The sequence below is a fragment of the Bos indicus genome, chromosome X, assembly GCF_029378745.1.
Source record: "Bos indicus isolate NIAB-ARS_2022 breed Sahiwal x Tharparkar chromosome X, NIAB-ARS_B.indTharparkar_mat_pri_1.0, whole genome shotgun sequence".
Lineage (NCBI taxonomy): Eukaryota > Metazoa > Chordata > Mammalia > Artiodactyla > Bovidae > Bos > Bos indicus.
Window position 1 is genome coordinate 14,930,646 of NC_091789.1, and position 16,533 is coordinate 14,947,178.

Below are 16,533 nucleotides of genomic sequence, written 5' to 3' on the forward strand. Positions count from 1 at the left end.
TCATGGGAAATAGATGGGGAAACAGTGGAAATAGTGTCAGACTTTATTTTCTGGGGACTCCAAAATCAGTGCAGATGGTGACTACAACCACAAAATTAAAAGACGCTTACTCCTTGGAAGGAAAGTTATGACCAACCTAGATAGCATATTAAAAAGCAGAGATACTACTTTGCCAACAAAGATCCATCTAGTCAAGGCTATGGTTTTTCCAGTGGTCATGTATGGATGTAAGAGTTGGACTGTGAAGAAAGCTGAGTGTCGAAGAATTGATGCTTTTGAACTGTGGTGCTGGAGAAGACTTGCGAGTCCCTTGGACTGCAAGGAGATCCAACCAGTCCATCCTAAAGGAGAGCAGTCCTGGGTATTCACTGGAAGGACTGATGCTGAGGCTGAAACTCCAATACTCTGGCCACCTCATGTGAGGAGTTGACTCATTGGAAAAGACCCTGATGCTGGGAGGGATTGGGGGCAGGAGGAGAAGGAGACGACAGAGGATGAAATGGCTGGATGGCATCACCAACTCGATGCACATGAGTTTGGGTGAATTCCAGGAGTTGGTGATGGACAGGGAGGCCTGGCGTGCTGCGATTCATGGGGTCGCAGAGTTGGACACGACTGAGCGACTGAACTGAACTGAACTGAGTGAAGTTGTATACCCAAGTGACTCTAACTTACTACTTCATTCTGCAAAAGCAGCAAAGGCAGCAAACAGCTAATCTTTTTATGGTATTTGGCACTCTGTGGGACCAAGGTCCAGAGTTATATTCATGTAAATATGTTGATCCATTCTTCTCACCCAATCACCATTTATAAGGTGTCTCCTATGCACCAAGTGGGCTTCCCTGGTGGCTCAAACAGTAAAGCATCTGCCTGCAATGTGGGAGACCTGGGTTCGATCCCTGGGTTGGGAAGATTCCCTGGAGAAGGCAATGGCAATCCACTCCAGCCCTCTTGCCTGGAAAATCCCATGGATGGAGGAGCCTGATAGGCTACAGTCCATGGAGTCACAAAGAGTCAGATACGACCGATCGACTTCACTTCATGCACCGAGTAGTATTCTGGATGCTTTGGGTGTGGAGATACATAAGAGCTGGTCCCTGGTCCCTGCCCTCAAGGAGCTCACAGTCTAGGGAAGAGACAGACACATCCACAGACCAGCACACTATGGTGTAGTACAGGACAGAGGAGAGAGGTAAGTGCAGGGTCCTGTGAAAGCCACGTGCCTACTACTGCTTCCTGTGTGCATGCGTGTGTGTGCATGCCTGCGTGTATGTGTGCACACATGCATGTGTGTGTGCATGCATATGTGTGTGCATGTGTGTGTGGTGGAGGGAGGGGGAGTTACAGAAAATGCTTCACAGGGGTGCTGATATTTGAGCTGAGTCTTGAAGGAGTTTCCCAGATGGCTAAGGATCACAGATCACACTCATACCCTTGTATAACTCCTTGTATCTTGTAGCTTTCAAGGATACTCAGTAAGACAGTGAGGATGCTTATGTATAATCTAAACCCACTCATGACAACAGCCTCCGCTGCTACCTCCATGGATATATATGAACATAGCCTGATCTAAGCAATATATGCTCATTTTAGCATAAAAAGGATAACAGGCACATGGCCTACAGGCTTTTAAAATAGTTCAGATGACACTGATAAATGCGTGTGTGTGTGCTTAGTCGCTTCAGTCATGTCTGACTCTTTATGACCCCGTGGACTATAGCCCACCAGGCTCCTCTGTCCATGGGATTCTTCAGGCAACATTACTGGAGTGTGTTGCCATTTCCTCCTCCAGAGGATCTTCCTGACCCAGAGATCGAACCCACGACTCTTATGTCTCCTGCACTGGCAGGTGGGTTCTTGAGCAGTAGCACCACCTTGGAAACTGATAAAAGAATAATATTCAAACCTACAAGGTCCTACAGATTCCGCCTCTTAAGTGTCTCTCAACTCTGCTCCCTCCTCCCGTGTGTTGCTCCCTGGGTCCTCACCGGCTCTCTTTGGAATAGACTGCCAGCCTCCTAACTGATCACGTCCCCTTTCAGCACATCCTAAAGCAAAAACCTGATCATGACATTCCTCATCTAAAACATTTTCATGTTTTTATTGCCAACAAGCACTCTTTTCCAAGTTTCAGTCATTGGAATATTACCTGCTCATTTTCCCATATTCACACACCATGTGTACTTACTTCTTTTTAAATCAACATAAAACTGGTTACTTTCTATGTTCACTAAGCTGTATCTTAAGTAACCTTAGATTTAATGATGTAATTTGGTTTTATTTTTTTATAAGCCACATCAGAATATATAAAATTTTTAAATATTTGTGGGAGTACAACATAACTACCAGTGGTAGACGCCCTACATTTTGAGAAACATAGGCCTATGTGAGCACACCCAAACTTCTCATCATTGAGTTCAGAGTTCTTCACAAATCAGCCCTGACCTATCTTTCCAGACACTTCTACCATTATACCTTCCTTTCCCGAAACAATCTGCACCCCAGCCAAGGTGAATCCCTTATTACTGGACACACCTTTGCTCTTGTAAAAATCCCATATCTTTCACAGACTGCTCCCTCTATCTGCAAGGCCTCCCCTGTACTCTTCCCTACCTGGTAAATTCCTTACCCTTCAAGACCTATCTGACAAGTCACCTCCTCACAGAAGCCTTCTTCCTGACTCTCCCTGACAGTCACATCTTCCTTCATCCTCTGGTAGCACTTTGCACCTGTCTCTGTTATACTACATACTATATCATCTCAGAATGACGGGTCTCTATCTCCCCAACTAAACCTAGAAAGCTCACATGTCATACTCTGTTGCATCTCCAATGCTTCATGTGGGGCAAAGGTCATGGAGGAGACCCAGTGCCCCAGAAGGTCACTTAAAGCCTAAAATATAATAAAAGGCAAAATTCTGTCCAGGCCCAAATAGCCTAGAGGTATGACAAGTTTTATAAAGAGAAGCATCTAAATCAGAGATAGTAATACTGACTACAGTTTTGGCAGACACAATTAGCCATGCTGCAGTAGCGGTTAAGCTAACTTGGTTTTGGCAGCTACTTTATGGCAGATACATACTGACAGAGAAGCTAAAAGCGAATCACTTGTGTTTTTGCCAAGATGATCGAATGTATCTCACAATAACCTCTCCTTACCACAAATGGAAAGTCAAGAACAAAAGTGAACATTGGGACCAGCAAACAATCATGGACAGACTATGGGCTCTGGAGTCAGAAATCTGACTTCCAAACCCCAACTCCTTATAAACGATGTGACTTTAGGCGGTTGCTTAAGTTCTTGACATATTAGTTTCTTCTAGAAAAATTGTACCTACATCATAAGACTCTTAATATTATGCAACAAAGTGCTTATGATAGTGCCTGGAACATTCATGGGCTCAATAAATAGCAATCACTATTGTCTGCCCAATGAATTGACTACAATTCAGGTAATATGATGCACAAGGACAGCAAATGCATTTAAGAAAATAAATTTACATCACCAGGCTTCAAAATGACAACTATAGAGTGTAGCTAAGAATAGCCACAAACAAAACAGGCTATAAGACAAAATTCTTCTTGGTTTTAAATTAAACTCACACCTGGAACATACCACCACACTTCTTTGTGTTCTCCAAGAATTGATCTCAAATCAGGTTCCCCTAGGATGAAAAAACAAAAATCACCCAATCTTAATTTTTTGCTCTCAGTTTTATTTGATACAGAATAATATCCAAACTACAAGGATTTTTTAAAGTAGCCTATGATCCCAAGCTTTTCAACACTATTTCTTTCCCAATCTATCCCTGCTGACACATTTTACTTGAGTTCAGGGAACCTCACCTGTTATATCTGGAGAAGGCAATGGCACCCCACTCCAGTATTCTTGCCTGGCAAATCCCATGGACGGAGGAGCCTGGAAGGCTGCAGTCCATGGGGTCGCTGAGGGTGGGATATGACTGAGCGACTTCACTTTCACTTTCATACATTGGAGAAGGAAACGGCAACCCACTCCAGTGTTCTTGCCTGGAGAATCCCAGGGACGGGAGAGCCTGGTGGGCTGCCGTCTCTGGGGTTGCACAGAGTTGGATACGACAGAAGCAACTTAGCAGCAGCAGCATCTCTTATATCTACCTCTTCTATCCTTCCCCAATTCCAACCCCAGTATCAGGAAGCAGTTTCTCTCTCCTCTTAGCCCATTTCAAGTCCCCTTTACTCTTTTGGAGCCCAAATTAAAATTCATCTCCTTCCTAAAGCCGACAAGGATTGGTCTGGAAGCAGATGAATTTCAAGCCTTCAGCTCTTCCACCCTTAGGCTAGACTTCCCATGGATCAACCTTCCCACCTCATCAGTATCCCCTTCCACTACCTCCTCAGCACTTTTTGCACGCATTTTTAATAATAAAATAATACAGTGTCGTTTTGCACAGTCTACTTTATTCCGTAGTTGATGCGCCCCCTAAATATGTGTTAACATCAACGCTTGCTGGAAAGCCCTAAAGTGCTCTTTTTTAAAATAAATAAATAAATAAATCTAACTTGTCTTTTATTCTCATTAGAACACTGCACTGAACCTTAAACACCTATTTCTCAAAAGCGAGATTCCTTCCCTCATCTGCTGCCCATCCCTTCCGAAAATTGAGGGGAAACCCTTTCCGCGACAAAGACCCGGTCAGGCAAGGGGCATGCGGTTGGAGGGCCAATAAAGAGATGGCGACGATCATGATCTCACCATCAGAAGTAGAAACTGAAAAGTTGACAAAAAGTCACTCCCAGGGCATGGCAAGGAACTCCCATTCCCCAAAGGGAAAGGGGTGTGCGTGCGTGAGAGAGGTGTGTGCCCAAACCCTAAGTGCGAATGCAAAGAAGAGAGGAAAAAGAGATCGCCCAACTCCTGCAAGCAGTAAGCAGAGTCCAGACGCCGCCTAGAAAAGACCCTGGTGGAGAACCCTAACTTCAGACGTCTGAGGAGGCACAAGGCCGGGGTGGGGGACACGGGATGGCGTTGTAGAGGAAAAAGATAGAGGGCAGAGTTAAGGAAAAAGAGAAAAGAGGGTACGCTCCTGAGGCTCCAGAGGAACGCGCGCGGAGACCTCAGAAGCCCACCGCGACTCCCTGCCCAAAGACCCCTCCCGCTCGGAGGCGGAACTGGGTGGAGTCAGGGCTGAAGCCCGCGGACCCGGAAGCACCATCCTCCCTAGGCCCCCTCAGTCCCACAGTCCCCAGCCTCAGCGGCTCAGGCTTTCTGCCTCTCTGACCTCCAGCTCCCCGGCTACCGAAGCGCGACTCCTTATAGAGCCGCGGAAAATCGGGAGGTGCCGCAGCTTCCGAGCAGGCAGTGCCCTTGCGGCGCACGGCGCCGGGCGACAGTCTTCTGAACTCCCCGCCTGGCGCTGCCGGCTTAGGCCCGGCTCCCAGGCCCAGGTTGGACTCTCACCCACTCTGCAGCCGCTGAGGTGTCTCCTATTGGCTACTGGTCACCGGGGGAGCCGCAGGCCCGAGCCCTTGTCCTCCTGGGAAATGTAGTTTGAGGTCGTTGGAGGCTGTTCTTCCTGGTGGAGGGGGTGGAATCCAATACTGACATTGGCGGACAGACTCTAGTGAAGACAGGATTGTGGGAGATGAAGTCGAGACCTTTCTTTTTATGTACCCAGAGTTCCTCCCCTCCGCCGGCTCCCTCGCCTGGTTCCTATTGTCCCCAGAGTTTCGGGTTGAGGACAGTGTTCTGGATGTTGTAGTTTGAAATGTGCTGTCTTACAGAATCGCCCTTCTTGGGGTATGGGGTTGTGCTTGTGGGTCAGCTAAAGGTTCTAGATTGATTTTACTGTTCGTTGAGCTCCTGGCATGCGGGGGGGGGGGGGGGGGGGCGGTGCAAACATGTCATCGCAGTTTGAAATTCTCATTAAGTTTTTTTTTTTAATTTTATTTTATTTAACTTTACAATATTGTATTGGTTTTGCCATATATCAAAATGATTCAGTGGGTTTTTGCAAAATGTTATTTATACTCTGATAAGCTAAGGATTTTGACTCATCCTTTAAAATTGTCAAAATGTGTTCTGTGTGAACCATCATTAGTATCACTTTAAAGTTTCTGGAAATGTATATTTGTTTCTAATTGGGAGCCATATTTTTTCCCTTGGAAATGGTGTCACAACAGGCATAGAAATGTGACTTGTGTTATCGAGTCCAAGCTTTCTCTACTACCTGCAGGACGGGCTGATGAATCAGAGATGAGGTGTTGAAGCAAGGAATAAGACTGTATTTGGAGAGTTGGCTGACCAAGGAGATGGCAGAGTAATGTCTCAAATAACCATATTATCTGGGTCTGGATGCCAGGTTCTGTTATAGAACAGAGCTGGGGGAAGTGAGAAGACAAAGTAAAAAGGCTTTGAATTTTGCAAATATCTCCTAGAATGGCAAGCCTCAGGCAGGGAATTGGTTAATTTCTTCCTTCCTGCCATCTACAGGTGGACAGGGTTCTGAACAAAGGCACTTTAGTAGCAGTTAGGCAGAGGGGCAGGATTCTCTGAGATAGGCCATTATGTATGATTATGATAACAAAAGCAACCAAAATCAAGTCAAAGAAACACTTCCAACATGCAGTCAGAATTGGCTTTTTCCTGCAATAATTAAAGCTAAGCAAGAGTGCTGGTTCAGTTCAGTTCAGTCGCTCAGTCCTGTCCGACTCTTTGCGACCCCATGAATTGCAGCACGCCAGGCCTCCCTGTCCATCACCAACTCCCGGAGTTCACCCAGACTCACGTCCATTGAGTTAGTGATGCCATCCAGCCATCTCATCCTCTGTCGTCCCCTTCTCCTCCTGCCCCCAATACCTCCCAGCATCAGAGTCTTTTCCAATGAGTCAACTCTTCGCGTGAGGTGGCCAAAGTACTGGAGTTTCAGCTTTAGCATCATTCCTTCCAAAGAAATCCCAGGGTTGATCTCCTTCAGAATGGACTGGTTGGATCTCCTTGCAGTCCAAGGGACTCAAGAGTCTCCAACACCACAGTTCAAAAGCATCAATTCTTCAGCGCTCAGCCTTCTTCACAGTCCAACTCTCACATCCATACATGACCACAGGAAAAACCATAGCCTTGACTAGACAAACCTTTGTTGGCAAAGTAATGTCTCTGCTTTTGAATATGCTGTCTAGGTTGGTCATAACTTTTCTTCCAAGGAGTAAGCATCTTTTAATTTCATGGCTGCAGTCACCATCTGCAGTGATTTTGGAGCCCAGAAAAATAAAGTCTGACACTATTTCCACTGTTTCCCCATCTATTTCCCATGAAGTGATGGGACCAGATGCCATGATATTCGTTTTCTGCATGTTGAGGTTTAAGCCAACTTTTTCACTCGCCACTTTCACTTTCATCAAGAGGCTTTTTAGTTCCTCTTCACTTTCTGCCATAAGGGTGGTGTCATCTGCATATCTGAGGTTATTGATATTTCTCCCGGCAATCTTGATTCCAGCTTGTGCATCTTCCAGTCCAGCATTTCTCATGATATACTCCGCATAGAAGTTAAATAAGCAGGGTGACAATATACAGCCTTGACGTACTCCTTTTCCTATTTGGAACCAGTCTGTTGTTCCATGTCCAGTTCTAACTGTTGCTTCCTGACCTGCATACAGATTTCTCAAGAGGCAGATCAGGTGGTCTGGTATTCCCATCTCTTTCAGAAATTTCCACAGTTTATTGTGATCCACACAAAGGCTTTGGCATAGTCAATAAAGTAGAAATAGATGTTTTTCTGGAACTCTCTTGCTTTTTCTATGATCCAGTGGATGTTGGATATTTGATCTCTGGTTCCTCTGCCTTTTCTAAAGCCAGCTTGAACATCAGGAAGTTCACGGTTCACATATTGCTGAAGCCTGGCTTGGAGAACTTTGAGCATTACTTTAGTAGCGTGTGAGATGAGTGCAATTGTGTGGTAGTTTGTGCATTCTTTGGCATTGCCTTTCTTTGGGATTGGAGTGAAAACTGACCTTTTCCAGTCCTGTGGCCACTGCTGAGTTTTCCAAATTTGCTGGCATATTGAGTGCAACACTTTCACAGGATCATCTTTCAGGATTTGAAATAGCTCAACTGGAATCCCATTACCTCCTCTAGCTTTGTTCGTAGTGATGCTTTCTAAGGCCCACTTGACTTCGATTGTCATTTCCTTCTCCAGGGGATCTTCCTGACCCAGGAGTCGAACCCTGGTCTCCCGCATTGCAGGCAGACGCTTTACCATCTGAGCCATTAATGACCTCAAAGCCAGCCATAAGACACCTGTTTAACCTATAATGAAGTCACGCTGTGAAGAACAGAGGCCACATCCATCGGTGTAATGCAACAGTTTAGAGAAAATATACAACTTGAATAATAAAAAATAACTGTATATTTCTTTATGAAATTATCTTTTTACTAAAAAAAAATAGGCTAAAGGAGGTAGATAAAGGAATACAAGGGGAAACCTAAACACTTTCAAGTGATTAAAAGGTTGGAGAAAATGGTTTCAGTCAGTCAGTTCAGTTCAGTCACTCAGTCGTGTCTGACTCTTTGCGACCCCATGGACTGCAGCATGCCAGGCCTCCCTGTCCATCACCAACTCCCTGAGTTTAGTCAAACTCATGTCCGTTGAGTCGATGATGCCATCCAACCATCTCATCCTCTGTTGTCCCCTTCTCCTCCTGCTTTTGATCTTTTCCAGCATCATGGTCTTTTCCAATGAGTCAGTTCTTCATATCAGGTGGCCAAAGTATCAACAACATTCCTTCCAATAAATATTCAGGACTGGTTTCCTTTAGGATGGACTGGTTGGATCTCCTTGCAGTCCAAGGGACGCTCAAGAGTCTTCTCCAATACCACAGTTCAAAAGCATCAATTCTCCGGCACTCAGCTTTCTTTATAGTCCAACTCTCACATCCATTCATGACTACTGGAAAAACCATAGCTTAGGCTAGATGGACCTTTGTTGGCAAAGTAATGTCTCTGCTTTTTAATATGCTGTCTAGGTTGGTCATAGCTTTTCTTCCAAGGAGTAAGCATCTTTTAATTTCATGGCTGCAGTCACCATATGCAGTGATTTTGGAGCCCCCTCCCCCCCCCCCAAAAATAAATTCTTCTAGAAAATAAAGAATTTTCTAGAAGAATTTGTGGAAAATTCTTTAAGAGAGGGGAATACCAGACCACCTGACCTGCCTCTTGAAAAATCTGTATGCAGGTCAGGAAGCAACAGTTAGAACTGGACATGGAACAGACTGGTTCCAAATAGGAAAAGGAGTGTGTCAAGGCTGTATATTGTCACCCTGCTTATTTAACTTATATGCATAGTACATCAGAATAAAATGGCTTATTAGGACTAATTTCACTCCTCACTTTTGACTTCTGCTTTCTTTGTTATAGATGAATCCTTGTAGCTGAATGGATCATTAGGATTAGGTTACTACAGTTTCACTGATGACAACTTTTTGACTCACAAATGGAACGAAAACAAAGAAAGAGGAATTGCATTTTGCTCAGATACTTGCCTAAAATTTTTTAAAGTGACATGAAGGAAGAAGATGATTTAATAGACTCAAAAATGTATTCAGCAAACTGCTTTGTGTAAGGCCCTGGACTGGCCCAATTGCTACAGAATTGGAAAATAGTCCTTCCTCTGAAGTACCTCACGATCTAAGAAGAGAGATAGACTATACAATGTACAAAGTGCTCTAAAAGGTTCTAGATAGGGTTCTGTAGGACCATAGAAGAGGAAGAACTCATTCCATTTCTGGAGAAAGCAATGCTTGAATGATGAGCCTTGGAGAACCGGTAAGATATTTGTCAGCTTTGGGGCAAGGAGGCTAATCATACACAGGGATAAGGATGTGAGAGAGTGCAAAAAACAACAAAAAATTTCGATACTGCAGGAACTAGATGGGGCAGGAATAGAGGGCCATTCTAATGAGTTCACAATATACCCTGAAAGCACTAAAGAACCATCAAAGGATTTTAAGCAAGGAAAATGATATGATCAGTTGGATTTGGTGATAATTTGAATATGAAATTTCAAGAATTTGAGAAGGAAATGGCAATCCACTCCAGTATTCTTGCCTGGAGAATCCTGTGGACAGAGGAGCTTGGTGGGCTGCTGTCCATAGGGTCGCATAGAGTCGGACACGACTGAAGTTACTTAGCATGCATGCATGAATATGAAAAGGGAGGAAAAGGAAGGCATCCATTATGACTCTCAGGTTCTGATGTGAAAGAGTGAACCTACCATTCATTGAGATAGGGACCCCAGAAAGAGTTGCAAGTTTTGTGGGGTATAGGACATTTAAAAATTTGAGGAATCTCTGGAATATTTGTGTAGAGATGCCTCAAAGGCTGTAAGGAAATGTAGATCTGAAGTGCAGGAGAGAGGTCTGAGTTAGAACTAGACATTTGGGATACATCAGTAATAGATGGTAATTAAATACATAAATATGAATTGAATTTTATGGAATGCTTAGAATGGTAATTTTAAAAGGACAAAGATTAAGTATGACTGCTACTCCTAAGTCACTCCAGTTGTGTCCGACTCTGTGCGACCCCATAGACGGCAGCCCACCAGGCTCCCCCGTCCCTGGGATTCTCCAGGCAAGAACACTGGAGTGGGTTGCCATTTCCTTCTCCAATGCATGAAAGTGAAAAGTGAAAGTGAAGTCGCTCAGTCGTGTCTGACCCTCAGCAACCCCATGGACTGCAGCCTTCCAGGCTCCTCCGTCCATGAGATTTTCCAGTGAGAGTACTGGAGTGGGTTGCCATTGCCTTCTCCAAGATTAAGTATGGAACCCTAGATAATAACCATATTCAAGTAGTAGGTAGAGGAAGATGTGCCTTCAAAAGAAGCTGAGAAGGAATGGCCTGATATTTGAACCAACAGAAAACAAAGTAGAAGCACTGGAATATTGTACAGAGAGGTTAAATAAAAGGACAGAAGAGTAACAAGGAACTATTCATTCATCCATTCAACAAATATTTATTGAGTACCTACAACATTCCAGGTACAGTTCTAGATGTTGGGAATAGAGGAATGGGGGTGGGGGCAAAACCCAGACCATATCCCTTCCCTTTGGAACTTACATTCTAATAGGGGGAAACTATCAATAAATAAGATTAATAATTAAAATAAATAGCAGTGAAATTCCCTGGCGGTCCAATAGTTAAGGTACATATACACAATGGAGTATTACTCAGCCATTAAAAAGAATACATTTGAATCAGTTCTAATGAGGTGGATGAAACTGGAGCCTATTATACAGAGTGAAGTAAGCCAGAAAGAAAAACACCAATACAGTATACTAACACATATATATGGAATTTAGAAAGATGGTAACAATAACCCTGTATACGAGACAGCAAAAGAGACACTGATGTATAGAACAGTCTTCTGGACTCTGTGGGAGAGGGAGAGGGTGGGAAGATTTGGGAGAATGGCATTGAAACATGTATAATATCATGTATGAAACGAGTCACCAGTCCAGGTTTGACGCACGATACTGGAAGCTTGGGGCTGGTGCACTGGGACGACCCAGAGGGATGGTATAGGGAGGGAGGAGGGACGAGGGTTCAGGATGGGGAACACAGGTATACCTGTGGCGGATTCATTTCAATATTTGGCAAAACCAATACAATATTGTAAAGTTTAAAAATAAAATTAAAAAAAATTATTCCCTAAAAAAATAAATAAATAAAATTAAATTAAAAAAAAACAAAAACAACACTCTGCACTTCTGAACTCTCATTGCTGGGGCCCCAGGTACAATCCCTGGTCAGGGAACTAAGATCCTACAAGCTAAAGGGTGCAGCCAAAAAAAAAAAAAAGTAGTGACAGTTAATATTTCTACAATGCTAATTGTAATGTGTGTATATGTGTGTTTACACATACAAAGGTGGGACTCTTCTTGACCTATTGTTCATAGAATGTATGCTTGAAAATGTACCCAGGAAAGAATGCTTGGGTATAGAAAGTGAAAGTGAAGTCACTCAGTCGTGTCCGACTCTTTGTGACCCCATGGACTATAGCCTACCAGGCTCCTTGGTCCATGGAATTTTCCAGGCAAGAGTACTGGAGTGGGTTTCCATTTCCTTCTCCAGGGGATCTTCCCAACCCAGGAATTGAACCCAGGGCTCGGGCATTGCAGACAGACGCTTTACCATCTGAGCCACCAGGGAAGATGGTAAAGGATCTGCCTGCAATGCAGGAGACCCAGCTTTGATCCTTGGGTGGGAGATCCCCTGAAGAAGGGAATGGCAATCCACTCCACTATTCTTGCCTGAATTCCATGGACAGAGGAGCCTGGTGGGTTACAGTGCATAGGATCGCAAAGAGTTGGACACAACTGAGTGACTAACATACACACACACAGAAGAAGATGAATTTGTGAAATAGTGACCCTTTGTAAATCAGTCTGGCTGGATTTATAGATCAATTGGTAGGCCAAGGTTAAGGCTTAAGAGCCAGTGTACAGTTAAAGTCATGGCCAGGGTTCAGGTTTATAATGTGGAATGTGTTTGGCTTCAATCTTCGGCTTAGGTGAAGGCTTACTTGATCTGTTGCTGTCTTAATGAGTCAGTGTGGATCCATGGTTAGAGGACCATGGAAGCAAGTTTAGGACTCAGCCTGTTATCAGTGTTAGGCTCCAGTGTTAAAGCCATGGTTCTATCTGTGATAAAGATCAGAACGTATTTCTGACTGGCATGAAAGCTCACTGTGAGGCTCTTTAGTCCAGTGTGGCCTGGATTATACTCATTGTGAAGACAAGGTACACTATTTGGGTCCAAATTTTAGCCAGTATTAGGGTGTAGTTTATATAAGAGAGGCCTTATTCTAAGATTAGTATTAGGGCTCAGTCTGTAGCTTAACCTTAGACAGATCACATCCACGGTTAGGGCTCAGCTCAAGGTTTCACTTTAGTTTTTAGTCAGTATTGGAATCACTGTTATTTCTAGGTTTGGAAATCAGTAAAGGCCATATCATAGCTCTGTCAGGGGTTACAGTTCCTGTCAATTGTATTGCCTGGGGAAGAGCTAATTAGAATTTGAACAGGATTTATGTTCAGTCTTTCATCAGGTAAAGCTCCAATTAGAGTTTAGTTTTGGCCCGGCTTTAGGCCTCAGTCTGTGGCCGTTGTTAATACACAGGCAGTGTCTTAGTTTTATACTGTCTGTTGCCATGTTAGGATATTAACTTTGATGAGCCCTAGTTTTGTTTCAGACCAAAGTGAGCATTTCGTCTATGGACAGTGTTAGAGTATAGTTTGTGGCCAGATGTCAACTATGTGAGCAGGATTGGGGATGCATATTTGGCCAAAGTAGTTCAAGGTGCAGTTTCTGACTTTAGCCAGTGTCAAGGTTCTGTCTTTGCTCATGTTGGAATGGTCTGTGGCGCTAAGTCACAGTGGTCAGTGTTGTACCTCATTCTGCAGCCTGAGCCTGGTTCAGTAGGTGACTTGCGTTAGCATTTCAATTTGGCCTGTGTCAGAGTTCATCTTTCAGTGTCATATCCTTTTGCCTTTTCGTGCTCTTCATGGGGTTCTCAAGGCAAGACTACTAAGTGGTTTACCATTCCCTTCTCCAGCCATCTGATACGAAGAGCTGACTCACTGGAAAAGACCCTGCTGCTGGGAAAGATTGAAGGCAGAAGGAGAAGGGGTCGACAGAGGATGAGATGGTTGGATGGCATCACGGACTCAATGGACATGAGTTTGAGCAAGCTCCGGGAGTTGGTGATGGACAGGGAAGTCTGGCGTGCTGTGGTCCACGGGGTCACAAAGAGTCGGACACGACTGAGTGACTGAACTGAACTGAACTGTGTCAGAGTTGATTCTGCTGGTAATCGTCCCATTTTGACTTTGTGTAGAGTTTCTGTTCACTGAGTGCTGAGTGTTAATGTTATCTATTAACATTCTCATTTATATAATTCCAGTGTTGTTCCATACATGATAACTTATTTTTGCTTATTTAAACACTTGAAGGAAGCTTATAATTATTAGTAGCTGGATTGAATGTTGAGACAGTAATTTGTCAAAGATTTTTGGATAACAGAGAGCTCCTGCTGTGGCACATATTAATAATTGGTTAACCGCAAACCTTGAAAGCACACCTTTCCTTTATCATTATCATAAGATAGACTAGACGCTAACAGTACTTTTCTCAAGTGCTTTTTCATCAGTGAGACATAAAAAGGAATATGCTTTGACTTATGGAAAAATGTATTTTCCTGATTATAGGGACAAAAATCGTGGGCAATGTCCCTTCTGTTTCTTTTGAAAAAGCTTTATTTATGCATAACTGATATACAAAAATTCCATGCATTTAGTGTATACATTTTGATGAGTTTCGACACATGCATATAGCCATGACACCATCACCATAATCAAGGCACTGAATGTATATATCACCTCCAAAAATCTCCTTCTCTTCTCTTGTGGATTTTCTTTTTTTTGGAGTGGTAAGAACATTTAACATGAAATCTATCCTCTTAACATATCTTAAAGTGTACAGTACTGTATTTGTAACGACAGTCACTATGTTGTAAACAAGTCTAGAACTTACTCATCTTGTAAAATGAAAACCTTATACTCACTAAGCACCAGCTCCCCATTTCCTCCTCTCCCCAGCCCCTGGCAGCCACCATTCTTTTCTCTGCTTGTATGACTTTGGCTACTTTAGTTATCTCATAAAAGTGGAGTTATGAATATTTGTCCACCTATATTTGCCCTTTTCCACTTTGTATAATGTCTTCTGTGTTTATCTATGTTGTCACAAATGGTAAGATTTCCTTCTTTTTAAGGCTGAATAATATTTTACATATGTAAATATATCACATCACACACACACACAATGCCAGTGACATGTCTATTTTTAATTTTTGGCAGAACCTCCATACTTCTTTCCATGTTGACTGCACCATTCTCTATTTCTACCAACAGTGTATGAAAATTCCAATTTCTCCACATCCTCACTAATACTTTTTTATTTTATGTATTTATTTTTTTAATTTAAATTTATTTATTTAATTGGAGGCTAATTACTTTACAATATTGTATTGGTTTTGCCATACATCAACATGAATCCTCCACGGGTGTACACGTGTTCCCCATCCTGAACCCCCCTCCCTGATACTTTTTTAAACTGATTTTTTTCCTTCCAGTTTTATTGAGATATAATTGACACACAGCTCTGTATAAGTTTGAGGTGTATAGAATCATGATGCTATGCATCATGAAACGATAACCACAATAAGTTTAGTGAACATCCATCATCTCATACAGATACAAAATTAAAGAAATAGAAAACAATTTTTTTTCCTTGTGATAAGAACTCTTAGGAAGTACTCTCTCTGTTTCTCTCCCTCTCTCTCTCTTTTGCTTAAAACAAACAAGTTGATTATTTTCTTTCTTTCTTGAACTATGTCTGATTTACAATGTTGCGTTACTTTCAAGTGTTCAACAAAGTGATTTAGTTTTGTTTTTTTTTTTTTCAGATTATACTGCATTATCCTGGAGCAACCCACTCCAGGATTCTTGCCTGGAGAATCCCATGAACAGAGGAGCCTGGTGGGCTACAGTCCATGGGGTTGCAAAGAGTTGGACACAGCTGAAGTGACAGCATGCACTTATGCACACTACATTATAGATTATTACAAGTCATAGATTATAATTCCTGTGCTATACAGTATATCCTTACTGTTTATCTTTTATATATAGTAGTTCCTATCAGTTAATCCCATACACCCAATTTGGTCTTCCCTCCCACCCTCTCAATTTGACATCATTGTATGTGGAATCTAAAAATGACACAAATGAATCTATACACAAAAACAGACTTGCAGATGGGTAGAAAACAAATTTATTTATTTTTTTTTTTTATGTATTTATATTCTGCACTAAGGTGCTCTTTATTTTATATTTTTGCCATATTATACAGAGATTTTTTTTTTAAATTTTATTTTATTTTTAAACTTTACATAATTGTATTAGTTTTGACAAATATCAAAATGAATCCACCACAGGTATACATGTGTTCCCCATCCTGAACCCTCCTCCCTCCTCCCTCCCCATACCATCCCTCTGGATCGTCCCAGTGCACTAGCCCCAAGCATCCAGTATCGTGGATCGAACCTGGACTGGCAACTCGTTTCTTACATGATATTTTACATGTTACAATGTCATTCTCCCAAATCTTCCCACCCTCTCCCTCTCCCACAGAGTCCATAAGACTGTTCTATACATTCCATCAGCAGATGAATGGATAAGAAAGCTGTGGTACATATACACAATGGAGTATTACTCAGCCATTAAAAAGAATACATTTGAATCAGTTCTAATGAGGTGGATGAAACTGGAGCCTATTATACAGAGTGAAGTAAGCCAGAAGGAAAAACATAAATACAGTATTCTAACGCATATATATGGAATTTAGAAAGATGGTAACAATAACCCTGTGTACGAGACAGCAAAAGAAAACAAATTTATTGTTACCAAAGAGGAGAGGATTTAGTCTCTTAACAACTTTCATACC

General features: G+C 42.6%; 1 protein-coding gene and 1 long non-coding RNA gene across 12 annotated transcripts in view; one reads left to right on the top strand and one right to left on the bottom strand.

The window, feature by feature from the left end:
- ENOX2 (ecto-NOX disulfide-thiol exchanger 2) overlaps window positions 1-5,418 on the bottom strand; it is a 287,975-nt gene extending 282,557 nt beyond the window's left edge. For 6 of the 10 annotated variants that reach the window (XR_011565163.1, XM_070783664.1, XM_070783662.1 and 3 more), the window contains exons 1-2: window positions 3,846-5,148; window positions 3,605-3,664 (exon numbers count right to left, since the gene is read on the bottom strand). Coding sequence is in view for 5 of the 10 variants with exons in the window: in XM_070783664.1 (XP_070639765.1) it covers window positions 3,605-3,664; window positions 3,846-3,987 (202 nt within the window). In the remaining 5 variants the exon portion in view is untranslated. Of the gene's footprint in view, window positions 1-3,604; window positions 3,665-3,845; window positions 5,149-5,260 lie in introns of those variants that run through there. The other 4 variants (XM_070783673.1, XM_070783668.1, XM_070783670.1 and 1 more) reach the window with 4 other exon arrangements.
- LOC139181007 (uncharacterized) lies at window positions 5,399-15,860 on the top strand. Of its 2 annotated transcripts, XR_011565164.1 has the most exons (4): window positions 5,399-5,534; window positions 9,391-9,798; window positions 13,589-13,842; window positions 15,497-15,860. It is a non-coding gene; the product is annotated as an uncharacterized lncRNA (long non-coding RNA). The 2 variants fall into 2 exon arrangements; XR_011565165.1 differs by lacking the exon at window positions 15,497-15,860 and having other exon boundaries at window positions 13,589-14,499.
- The last annotated feature ends 673 nt before the right edge of the window (window positions 15,861-16,533 follow it).